The sequence below is a fragment of the Phoca vitulina genome, unplaced genomic scaffold, assembly GCF_004348235.1.
Source record: "Phoca vitulina isolate PV1807 unplaced genomic scaffold, GSC_HSeal_1.0 scaffold3, whole genome shotgun sequence".
NCBI lineage: Eukaryota > Metazoa > Chordata > Mammalia > Carnivora > Phocidae > Phoca > Phoca vitulina.
In genome coordinates, this window is record NW_022589706.1 from 50,967,737 (window position 1) to 50,980,492 (window position 12,756).

General features: G+C 36.9%; 1 protein-coding gene across 1 annotated transcript; it reads left to right on the top strand.

Moving 5' to 3' along the window:
- Positions 1 to 1,699: 1,699 nt before the first annotated feature.
- On the top strand, positions 1,700 to 12,518 carry AMBN (ameloblastin; the record flags this gene model as incomplete). Its single annotated transcript, XM_032399604.1, has 10 exons — positions 1,700 to 1,789; positions 4,273 to 4,323; positions 5,601 to 5,648; positions 6,133 to 6,243; positions 7,623 to 7,859; positions 8,740 to 8,778; positions 9,043 to 9,102; positions 9,195 to 9,239; positions 9,637 to 9,681; positions 11,875 to 12,518. Coding segments are annotated over 10 exons (1,263 nt in total), but the record flags the coding sequence as incomplete, so codon positions are not given.
- Positions 12,519 to 12,756: the final 238 nt, after the last annotated feature.

The following is a 12,756-nucleotide window of genomic DNA, read 5'->3' on the forward strand; positions in this document are numbered from 1 at the left end:
AAGAACATTATCTTATGTATCCTTCTAGACTGTGTGTGTTAAGGTAAGGGAGGGAGATACTTTTACAACAACAAATATGAGGGTGAACATCTTGAGAACAGGCACTGGGTCACTAGCTTTATCTGCAGATAAAAACCTGCACAAAACAGATAATGGTTACTTTTACACCTATTTTATATATATTTCCTTCAGCTCACCAAAATGATTGTCTTCAGAACTTATGTCCATTATTCCTTTACTGTCTTCCCTGCAATTGAGTTCTCTGAATAAATACAAGGTTGGTTTACAATTAAAAATAATGAGCCTCTACAGGGCCAATGTCCTTGCATGCAATAAAAGGGTGTGGGCTAATTACAGGAGCAGAGTTTGGTTTTTTCCCCGTTTTGCTTCACTTTGATTGGTGGATTGGCACTTTAAATAAAGGTTTCTGGTCTTCCCTGAATGAGAGATACAGAGCGAGTCCTAGGCACAGTCCAGAAAAAAATTTAATCTTCTTTTCTTAGAATTGTCTTGGTTGGCATCACCAGGCCCTGAGAACACAGTGCATGTCAGCATTCAAGGTAAAATGTGATTTTTATGATTTCCATGTGATTCCTATACGTTCTTTTTTTCTATCTCCAGGTAGCTTTTATAAAGAGAATTTTTATTTGTCACCAGAAGATGAATAATAGTTTATTGTAAACCATTAGTATGTTCCAGAGAAGACATGTCTAATACCCTACCAGCTAAGGAAAACAAAACTAATCTATAGACTTCTTTTTATTATTATTATTTGTTATTATTAGTGACAGTGCATAATTTAGAAAGGTATAAAAGAATGAGCAATCTCTTGGCTAGTCAGATCTCTGTTCGTGTAAGAGTAGAGAGGCTTTTCAACTTACAGAATAAACTTGAAGAGGTCATTCGTTTTAGAAAGAGGAAAATTCAGGGCGCCTGTATGGCTCAGTTGTTAAGCATCTGCCTTTGGCTCAGATCATGAGCCAGGGTCCTGGGATCAAGCCTTGCGTCAGGGTCCCTGCTCATCCGGAGCCTGCTTCTTCCTCTGCCCCTCCCTTGCTTGTACTCTCTCTCTTTTGCTCTCTCTCTCAAATAAATAAATAAAATCTTCTTAAAAAATGAAAAATAAAAAGAAAGAGGAAAACTCAGTTTTGAGACATATTTCCCACTAATATCAAAGGCAATTAAAATATTAGTTCATTCTTATTTTTAAAAAGATAGGTTTTGGCATGGTTATCTGGGTAACTGAAACCTAGAATCATATGCTCTAACATACCTGCAAATAAAGGTTTGCTATAAAATAATTGTTGGTTGTATTATATTTCAAATGCATTTCAAAATTTACTCTGGAGAGAAAGTATGTGAATGATATTTAATAGGCCAAAATTTCACGTAGTGGAAAGGATTTTCAAATTCATAATTCATTTTACAAAATGAAATACAACATTTAAAGAACACAGCACAGAAGTTGTTCCTACATGTTCGTTTAGGTTGCAGCTCCATTTTTTAAAAAAGTACTTAGATATTTTTTTAACTGATTGTCAATTCATTCCAAAAACTAGTAAATACAAACAAGTTGTTTAGAAACATTTAGTTGTGTTTTTTGTTTTTGAAACAGATTGTTTTGGAAGAACAGAGATGTGGCTCATTGGAAATATTGTCTTTTAACCACTCTGAAATAAAAATTCATCTGATTTAATTCTCCAACCTAACTCTGTTTCAGATCCCACTTTTCAAAATGAAGGACCTGATATTGATCTTATGCCTCCTGGAAATGAGTTCTGCAGTGCCGGTAAGTCAGCCCTAAGAGGGACATTGTTGGATACTGAACAATACTGAAGGACGTGGGCTGAAGTCCATGCATGGACTCATTTGAATTAATCCAGTGGTAGACTTCCTACTGAGTCAGGGTCATAGTTGCCCAGACATCAGTCTTACCATCCAAAAGCAGTAAGTCAAATAATATAATTTTTTATTCAAAAAGATATTAAACTCTTCCAAAGGCAATTTTGAAGTCTTATTCCATTCATTCAAAGATAAAGGACTTATGTAGCCTCCACAATGCCATGGCACAATTTTATTATCAACTACTTACTACCTTTATGTAATTGAAATGGAGAAGAAATTTCTCCACAAAAGTGAAGTACATTTTCTTCACTTTTAAAAGAATATTAGCCAAGTTATGATGATCACAAAACAGAGCTAAGTAGTTCCATTTGAAGCTAGTAATTAACCAACAGATTTGTCTTATAGGGGAGACACTGTGTGCCTGAGAGCTAAAGTTTCTTAAATCAAAACATGCAGTGGCAAAGGGGCTAATTGTATGTTATAGTCCTACACCTGGTTCACTCTATCACATATTGATCTGACCTCATATGAATACAATCCTCTAAGTCCTGAACTACTCCAGCCAATAGTATGTGTTTCTGTTTTCATGAAGACTTTATTCAGCTGCTATATGCATTTGGCAAATATTGATTGAACACCTGCCATGTATCCAGCGATGTGCTGGGTATTGGAGGCATGAAGGTAAATATGACATGGTCTCTTGTCTTGAGGAACTCATAGTTGGACTCAGATGAACTTTAAAATATTTCAGTTCCATGAGAAAAAAGTTTAGCTACTTGGGTTTCTTAAAGTTAAATGTTTGGGAGGAAAGGGATAAAACTGGTTACAAGGATGAAAATCTCAATTCTACAAATAAAAAGAGCTCTATTCCATTACCCAACATGAACTTTAAGTGAAAGAAAAACTGAAGATGCCACCCTCGCTTACTTTTGTATGATACTGACATTGGGGTCAGCCTCAGCCATCCGCTATCTGTCTAATCCTTTGACGTTCTTGGAACCTATGCTGGTCCACGCCTGTGTCAGTCAGGTCCACCCACCCCAAGGGACACGGTTGCTTAGGATTGCCAACTGACTGCCTATCAAATTAGATATTCTTCTCCTTTTACTTCCTTGCTGGAAATGTATCCTCTGTCCGTTTACATTCATGTAAATATTGTTTAAATCACAACTTGGAGCAAATGGAAAGCAAAGTAGACTTTGTGCTGTAGCTGAATATGTCCAAGATACCCTATTTGTGTACCAGCCAATGGGAGGAAGGAAGGCTTTACTCTCACAGTCCCCTCAAATGCTGAACAACCTGCTCATACCCTCCCCCCCCCACACACACACACACATCACTCTTCGTGTCTGCACAACAAATCTTTTTCTCTGCTTGAAGTATTTGTTACACATTTATAATTCCTTCCCCGCTATCCATTGCTAAAACTGAATTATTTGGAGAAATTTGCTCCATGATTCAGAGGGTGAGATTTTACCTGTATAAAAAAGCAGAAGGTGGAGGGTAGATAACATACTCAGGAAACTATCCCTGAACTTCTCACTCATAAAAAATAAATAATCTCAATATATTTAGTGGACACTCCGTCAATATTTGTGGTATAAATGAAGGAAGGAAGGCATTAAGAATCTGTGACTATCAATAATAAGGATTGCCAAAGAACCAGAGACCCTCAAAATGTACTCTAATTCTTACTCTTCCATTCTCCATGGCTTTCTACTGGTATAAAGATTGCTTTATAAAGAAAAATATCTCACACTTTAAAAAGTGTGTAAGTATAACTGTATTTTTAACAATTTTTAAATGAACACATTAAGTATAATGATACTTGACGCTAGAATATTTTTTAGTTAAAAAAAATTATATCTTGGATATGATCCAAAAAATATAAACACAGATCAATAGGTTTATACATAAAATAATCGTTCACAAAAGATGACAGAGGATTTGTTGAAGCCCCTTGAATGGGTGGCAAGTTAGGTTTTGTATTTGGTTTTGCTGAATGCCATGATCCCATGCCACATTCCATTAGCCAGAAGCATGTAGGTTTGCCAAAAGCACAAGAAAATTGAGCTTAAGTTTGTCCCTTTTGCTTCTATGGGGTAATTTTTTAGAATACAAAGTACTCTTGGTATTCTATTTTGCAGCTTTATTTTACTTCTTATTTGTTTTCAATGTAACCTCCAACTAAATCAAATTTTGCTGTATTAAGATACAGACAAAGGGTAGATGGTTCATGTGTAAGCAAAATTATTAAATATGATGTGAATTCCCCAATTGACTTAAATTCTTCTTTCTTCTGGTTAAAAACTCAAGTCAAAAGCCCTCACAGCTGGACTTTATGCACTGGGTTAGCTTTCTATTTCCAGTGTGCATTTAAGGAGGGTTCTCACCAGAGATCTCAAAATTATTATTATTCCCATCTAGGTGTTTCCTCAGCAACCTGGGACACCGGGCATGGCTAGTTTGAGCCTGGAGGTATGTACTGTCGGAGTATTCACATATAAGCTTTACATTGTATGGTCCTAGTAAGAGAGAAACACCATGGGCTGGCTCTGTTTTCCTAGCCGGAAGTCAGAGGCTGTCTAGAGAAGCTTCAGAGAAGTATAGGACATTTATTAGAGCCTCATCTTATCATTTTACTGCAATTTTAAACTCTCAGGTATTTTAGTCTTTAGAATGTCATCTGTGTGTGAATCAGATCAATACTAATATTTAATACCTAATATATATTATATCTACATAATACAATTACTATATTAATATAATTACTACATTAATTAAAACACATTGTTCTGAAGCCACAAATGGTTTATATTTAATTCCATCACCTCATAGTATCTTATATGAAAATGTTCCCATGAAGAAAATTTGCCTTACAAAATGTAGTTGTTTATAAGAACTCCTGTAAATTACATTAGCCTTGTTCTATGGTACCTGTTTCATATCTTGTGTCTGTCTTCCTGCAGTTCTCATAACTAATAATACTGTTTAGAAAATCTTAGCATAATAGAAATATTTGGCCATATCAATAGAAAATATTGACAGTTCTGAATAGAAAAATAAGTTTATTTGTATCATGACAATCTGGGAGAATCAATACTTGCATGGGCTAGAAGCTTATTTCGAATGGACACTAATTTCATTGAGTTATTTTTTTCTCACTTTCTAACTTAAAATCAACTCAAAGCACTCTATACCTCTTCCCATTAAATTGAAATTGACTTTTTGTTGAATTGGCAGCATTCTTGGCCATCTATCCAGATAATCACCATTTTCCCCAATATTTTTTATACTCATTATTTTGAGGCTTTTTTTATTTGGAAGGGAGGCAGGGTTTGTTTTGTTTTGTTTTGTTTTGTTTGCCTGTTTAGGGCCTGGATTTATAAAAGGCAAAGTAAGTTAAGGGGGAGGGAGAGTCAATGAAACAATATTCTCACAATTAAATTTCTATTTCAATTGAATGAGCTATTTTCCAATGTTTCAATGTGACCTCCATTTAAATGATACTTTCCCTCTTATTTTATTAATGATTAAAAAAGCAAGCTCACTAATTTAATAGCAATAACAACAACAATGGCACAACCACATTTAACATTTCCACTTTTTAATAATGATTTGTGTCTATCTTTATTTTATTAAAACTGATCCACCACAAACTTTGTGCTAATAATACCATATGTTGAGAAAATAGTTGTATCATACAGAAAAGAAATATATGTGGCAAATACTAACCCACTTTTTTTTCTTGATAGACAATGAGACAGCTGGGAAGTTTGCAGGGATTAAACATGCTTTCTCAGGTAACCTTAGTTTCAAATATTTCTTATTGAAAGAATGAATAGTGGTAGTGGTAGTGATATTAACAGCAACATCATAATTCCTAAAATGTGTTAGTGAATAGACATTATCCTAAGAAGAAAAAACGGCTAATTGAAATAACCTAAAACAAAATAAGATCTTGGGATGGAATGGTAGATAAAACAATATTGAATTTTCTTGAATTTTCAAAAAAATCCTGTTTGTGCTGTGAACTCTATTAAACAGCCCAAAATATGAGGGCTTACAAAGCTAAATCTCAAGTAAATTTATGGGAATATTGCAGTCTGGCTCAGAATAGAAAGTAAGTCTATTGGAAGAGAGTATTTACCCACCCATATTAAATTCACCAATGTCACACTTACTTTTGCTATCTCTACACTTTCTATGGATTTTATAGAAAATGAAAACCAAGTTTAAGCCAATACTGAAATAAAAGCATGCTTTTTTTTCCCTGCATGTCTTTAGTATTCAAGATTTGGTTTTGGAAAATCATTTAATTCTTTGTGGATGCATGGTATCCTCCCACCACATTCTTCTTTCCCATGGATGAGACCAAGGGAACATGAAACTCAACAGGTAGGTTAATTGTATCAATGTGTTTGAAACTTCAAGCTTAAAAATATTCCCCTACTTGTCTTCTCTAAATTGTCATAAACTAGCTACAGATATTTGGATCAAAAATGATCCAAATATTAACAAATCAAAACCTATAATGGTTTTTAGTACTTAGGAAAATTTAAAATAAAGTGGTCCAAACTTTCAACCTATTTATATATTTATTTCACATAGGAAGATATGGCCTGCAAAATATAAGAGACTTAACGTTAACAACACGAGTAATAACAATAGATAAACTATCTTCAAGATGGAAGCAGACGATGCCCTGGACAATTCTCATTTTAGTCAAGATTCCTAAAATAATTATTCAAAGGCATGTTTAAAATGATGCCAAAGCCCTGGTTAAAATATCATGAACCTTACAGCAATCAATAAATACATCGATCAGTTCACCATTATTTATTAGCTGTCTAAGAAATGCATAAGCCAATTTGTAGATTGAGAGTGAAAGTGGAAACATATAAGAATGGCTCCAAGGTTCATGAAGTTTCACATCCGATTGGGGGATAAGACAAGACACCATATCCCAAGGTGCTACACTGTGAGGTATAAGTAATAAAAGCCATAGGAGTTTAGAGATGCATGGTAGTTGAAGAGGCAAAGCAGAGCCACTTTGAGGAGCTGGCAAATGATTTAAAAACTACAGGGAGCCCTTCACCACAGTTAATTTCAAAAAGGAGCAAATAAACATGGTTGTTTTAACAGGAACCTTTGGTTCTAGGAGGCCTTTCTATGACAAGTAGCATTACTCACCAATCCACATTTCATGGGACAATAAATTCTGTTAATAGTGACTGTTTCTCCACTTGATTGTTTCCAAAATGGACTCCATGCTGCAGGAATTTTGCATTTTATTTAATGATCCATTCCCCTTTCATTAACTCAAAAAAACATATATTATTTATCATGTACCAGGCATTTGTTATGAACCATGTTAAGGCCAAGGCCAAAAAGACAAGTAAGACAAATTATTGTCTCTCAGTGGACTGGGGGCAAAGATATCTAACAAATCATTGTAATCCAGTGAGAAAGTGGTAAAAGAGACATACCTATGGGAACTTGGAGGAGGAAACGACAATTCTACAAGAAAGTCCAATAGTTTTCCATATTCTTGAGTACAGCTAGTCCCAAAGGAAGTAAGGGAGATACACCAGATGGCCCCAAATAAGGTTGACTGTACATAAATTCGTGCTTCCTACATAAACATAGCTTCAAGACAACTCCCCTAGACTCTCTTGCAGGTAGAAAGTTTCTCAAGCCCTTTTGCTTTAGAACTTCTAGATACCACGGCTCAGTGAGCTATCACTTCCTGACACTCCTCTCCAATTTCTCTGCAGTATGAATATTCTTTGCCTGTGCATCCCCCACCTCTCCCATCACAGCCATCCCTGCAGCCTCAACAGCCAGGACAGAAACCTTTCCTCCAGTCTGCTCTTGTAACCGACATCCAGGACACCGCCCAGAAGGGAGGACCCCAGCCTCCAGTTTACCAGGGACAACCGCCCTTGCAGCAAGCAGAGGGGCCAATGCTTGAACAGCAGGTGGCACCATCAGAGAAGCCACGAAAGGCCGAGGTAATTCTTTCCTCTGTGAAGTCAACTCAGGATGACCCACTAACTCAGTGAAGGAAAACTGATTTGCAGAGCACATTAAAATAATTGGAACTTTCAGGCAGAATAGACGACAATGCAAATATGTTTTTAAGAAGTTGACATATCTGGGAGTAGAATATAAATATCCATTCCTGTCCTTTGCCATCAGAGACAAGGCATGGATTCTAAAAGATCCCGTGCCTATAAAATTTAGTTCCTTAGTTGCATAAAGATGAAAGCTTTCAGATGAAATAGGACAGCCCAGAGAAGCCCAGGATCTTTTTCAGTGTTGGAAGGACTGAGAAGAGTGATTGAGCCCACAGCATTGCACGTAGTATTTTGGATTATTATTTCTCTGTCTGGTAGAGAGAAGACAATCATGTAATAATGTAGAGACAAGAGCAGTGGGAAGAAAGGAATGTACCATGTAATGAGTATGTGGCAGGCGTTTAACAGTCCCCCATATTATCCTGATGACGTTCCTATAAAGATAGATATTATCATCCATTTTTTTTTAAAAAAAGACAGACTTTGACAGGTTGTAAAATTTTCCTGGTATTACCGAATAATTAAGTGGCAGAGCCAGGATTCAAACCAACCTGGCATGCTCTGATTCCCAAACTCATTACTTTCTACTCTGCAAAACAAAGCAAATTCATGGTAGACATGCCCTGTCTCCCTGCCCATGCACTCGAGACATGCCAGTAAAAGGCAGTTGTTATCTCTTGGGTGTACTGCCCAAGACTAAATGAAAATGAAAATCGGGAAACTCATTTTAGATTGTTTTATCATAGTCATAAATAAGAGTGTGCCCACTTCTATTTTTATGGTTTAGTAATTTTCATGTTTATCTGTGATGTAGCTACCAGGAATGGATTTTGCTGATCCACAAGGTCCATCGGTAAGTACAGATCTCAGTAAGATACTTTCTTGGGAAAAATATCTATACTTCAAGAAAGAAGAGTGAAAAATTTTCATTGCCCCATTTATCCATGAATATAAAGTATAATGGTTTCCTTTGTTTTCCTAAATATTAAGTACTTATTTGTTATGCTAATCCACCTGAAAATGCTATTTCTTATAACTCTTGGAAATGGCTGTAATGGGAGGTTTTCCTAAGTTATAGCAAAAATGAATTACTGATTCTGGTTTCTACCACTTGAAGTTGTTCCAAATAGCCCGTCTGATATCTCGGGGACCAATGCCACAAAATAAACCATCGCCGGTAAGCTTTTTAAAATATGTCTCTGCCAGCAATTTACTTAAAATTTTATCTTGGAAAATGCATTTTATAATGACTATTGCATTTATATTTAGCTTTATCCGGGAATATTTTACATGTCCTATGGAGCAAATCAATTGGTAAGTCTGTATCCTACAAAAAGTATCATTTTAAATTAAATGTTATCTTAAGAGCTAAAATTATAAAATCTAGGCTTCACCAAAACAGTCCATATTCTCTGAATGCCTAAGTTAGCAACTGAAATGGCAAGGAGGCACACTTTCTATTGAATAATTCTGGACACACACACACATGCACACACAGTGGCATTAAAGAAAAGGTATATTTTCTATCTCAATTATCCAAATTGGCTACATTTATTCAATAATGACTCATCTTTCCACTTTACTCTGCTTCTGGGCACAGCATTAATATTAAGTCTTCAGGAAAAACTAAGTGACTTTTAACTTTGTCTTGAGTAGCTAATAGGATAATAGGAATCTGCTGTAATAAGATGCACTGTTTCTTTTTGAACAGAACGCTCCTGCCAGACTTGGCATCATGAGTTCAGAAGAAATGGCGGTGAGTAATGTCTTCAAACTCTTATTAAAATAGTGGTCTGGGGAGAGCAGTCACAGACAACTTCCTGCAAGAGGTTTTGGCCATGAATGTCTCTGAACATACAGCACAGGACTCAGATGGTTTCACTCCAAAACCAAAACCTGATTCTTATGCAACATGCAAAGATTTCCCCATGTTTCCCATGTCATCTTTTTCTGAGTAATGACCCTTCTAGAACATGGGATTTTGCCCCATTTCTTGAATATGAGCAGGGGAGAAACCTCTCTTGAAAAGCCATCATCATTGAATAGCATATGCTTCAAACCAAAAAGGATACACCTGATTTGTACAGAATTCCCACTTCTTGGACTATTAACCCCTCAAAACAACAAATTCAACAGTGTTGAAAGTAATTTAGATCTCAAAATTGAGAGATCAAAAAGAAAGAGAAAATGAACAAGTCTATATATTATGTGTTCACCACAAGTGTAGCCACCATCTCTCACCATACAATACTTTACAGTGTTGTATACATGAAACCAATGTGACATTGGGTGTCAACTATATTCAGGTAAAAAAAAAAAAAAAAAGAAAACTAACCAAGTTTCAAATGTGATTAGTACAAAATTCAAAGTGCATGAATGAGTTCATTTAAGCATATTCTTTTTCTATTATCCATGCTATGACAACTTTAAAATTTGAGACCAATAGACTTGCACAATTTTATATTTTCCCTCAGGAATTTCTACCTGTCACATCTGTTAGAGCACAAAACAAAAGAAAACAAACACCATACTAAATTAAATCATTATCAACTACAGATCCTATCAAATTAATAAATATATATACATGCAATCACTGACAGAAAACTCACATCCCAACGTTCTTGAGTGCCTTCTGTGAACTAGATGCATAGAAAGACACTACAGAGGCAAAATAAATTAGATAAGCTTTCTGTTTTCAAGGAGTTTACTGTCTCATCAATGGAAAAGATAGATACAAGGATAGATAGTGTCAAAATGATGTGATAAAGGGTAACAGAGGTATGAGAGAGGGAATGGGGAGAGGCAGTTAGCTCAGCCTAGGGGCTCAAGTGCCATCCCTCGAGGAGATGATGTGAGAAGGGGAGATTTAGAGAGTGGAGAGCCAAGGGAAGGTAGGAGAAAAGAATACTGGATCCACATACCACCAACACAACTGGCTGAAAATTCAAGCAAGTTTTAATTATCATCTTATAATTTTAATTAATTTATACTCTGTCTCATGCTCAAAAGATTTTGCTGCAGCCTATGAAAAACCCACAATAAGTGTAACTAAAAAATTGAAGATAGAATTTAAAATGAGTCAAAATTGTAAGAGATTAATTAACTGAGATTACAAATATGCACGTTACAAAACTCTGCACAATCGCTGTCAAGAGCCCAAGATGTTGGGTTGGACATTTTTGACAGCAAAGGCAGAAAAAGGAAACGTGGTCAGTTCTACAATTCTAACTGTCCACAGTAAGAAAATATTTCCGTTCCTCCAGAGAAATCAAGCTTCTTTTTCTTACACATATTCTAAAAGAAAGAGAGAGAAAGAGAGATAGAAAGAGAGAGAAAGAAGAAAGAAAGAAGAAAGAAAGAAAGAAGAAAGAAAGAAAGAAAGAAAGAAAGAAAGAAAGAAAGAAAGAAAGAAAGAAAGAAAGGAAGGAAGGAAGGAAGGAAGGAAGAAAGGATGAAAGGAAGGAAGAAAGAAAGAAAAAAGAAAATCTTATGTGGGTCTTCATTCATTTGAGAAATGTTGACCTAGTTCTCTAAAACATCCCTCAACAAACTCAGCAATGGATCCATTGTTGTTTGTTTGTTTGTTTTATGATGGCATTGCCTATTTTGGCTGCTTATTGTTTTCTTCAAATTAAATTCAAAGTACCTTTTGCCTGTAGCCTTGCTCCCGCCCTGCTTCCCCACCTCTCCCATTCCCATGCTTTCATCCAGACATGGCAAAGGGTCTTCATCTGTCTTTCACAGAAGTGAGTAACCAGAAAAGTGCAGAATCCTCTCCTTTCTATGTCAAAGCCGGTTTAGTGAGAAATGTGCTTACACAAAGCTGTCAGCCAACTCCTTGTTCCCTATCAGCCTTTTATGGTTCCTTGGTGAATCTGCCCAGGTATGACTGCATGGTATACTTAATCATATGTGACAAAGGTATCTTTGGTCAATGGTTTTTTTCCAGGGAGGCAGAGGAGGCCCCATGGCCTATGGAGCCATGTTCCCAGGATTTGGAGGCATGAGACCTAACCTTGGAGGGATGCCCCCCAATCCAGCCATGGGCGGGGACTTCACTCTGGAATTTGACTCCCCAGTCGCCGGAACCAAAGGCCCTGAGAAGGGGGAAGGAGGTGCACAAGGCTCCCCTATGCCTGCTATTGATCCAGCCGATCCGGAAAACCCAGCTCTCCTTACAGAGGTAGCACCTGGTGCCCTGGGAGGACTTCTTGCTCATCCAAAGGGCAACGACCCCAGCCTGGCAAGAGGCCCAGCAGGGCAGAGCGGGGGACCCCCCAGGGTCACCCCAGCAGACACTGACCCACTGATGACCCCTGGATTAGCTGATATTTATGAGACCTACGGTGCTGATGTGACCACACCCCTGGAAGAAACACCCACGGATACTACAGCGATTCCAGACACTCAGCAAACATTGATGCCAGAAAACAAGGCTCAGCAGCCCCAGATTATGCACGACGTGTGGCATTTCCAAGAGCCCTGAGAGCCTGGCAATTATCAGCTACCTTCTGTATGCACAAGCTCCCGGCTTTGTCCCCATAGTATACCTTTTTGCTAACACACTTACTACCCTTCTGCAGCAAAGGCATTGAAAATGCTAAGCATATATTAATAAATACAAGTGGCTAGAAATAGTGTAGGTCCCCTTTTTGGTTTCACTCTTGTACTGAAATAAAATGTGTCGACCGTCTCTGTGATTTCGAAATACTATTAATGACATCAGAGCAAGTCTAAGGGTCTCTGCATTGGAAAATCACTATTTCTCAGCTGTCTTAGGCATTATAGAATTTCTCTAACTAGCATGACACTGTTATATCCAGGAAATGTG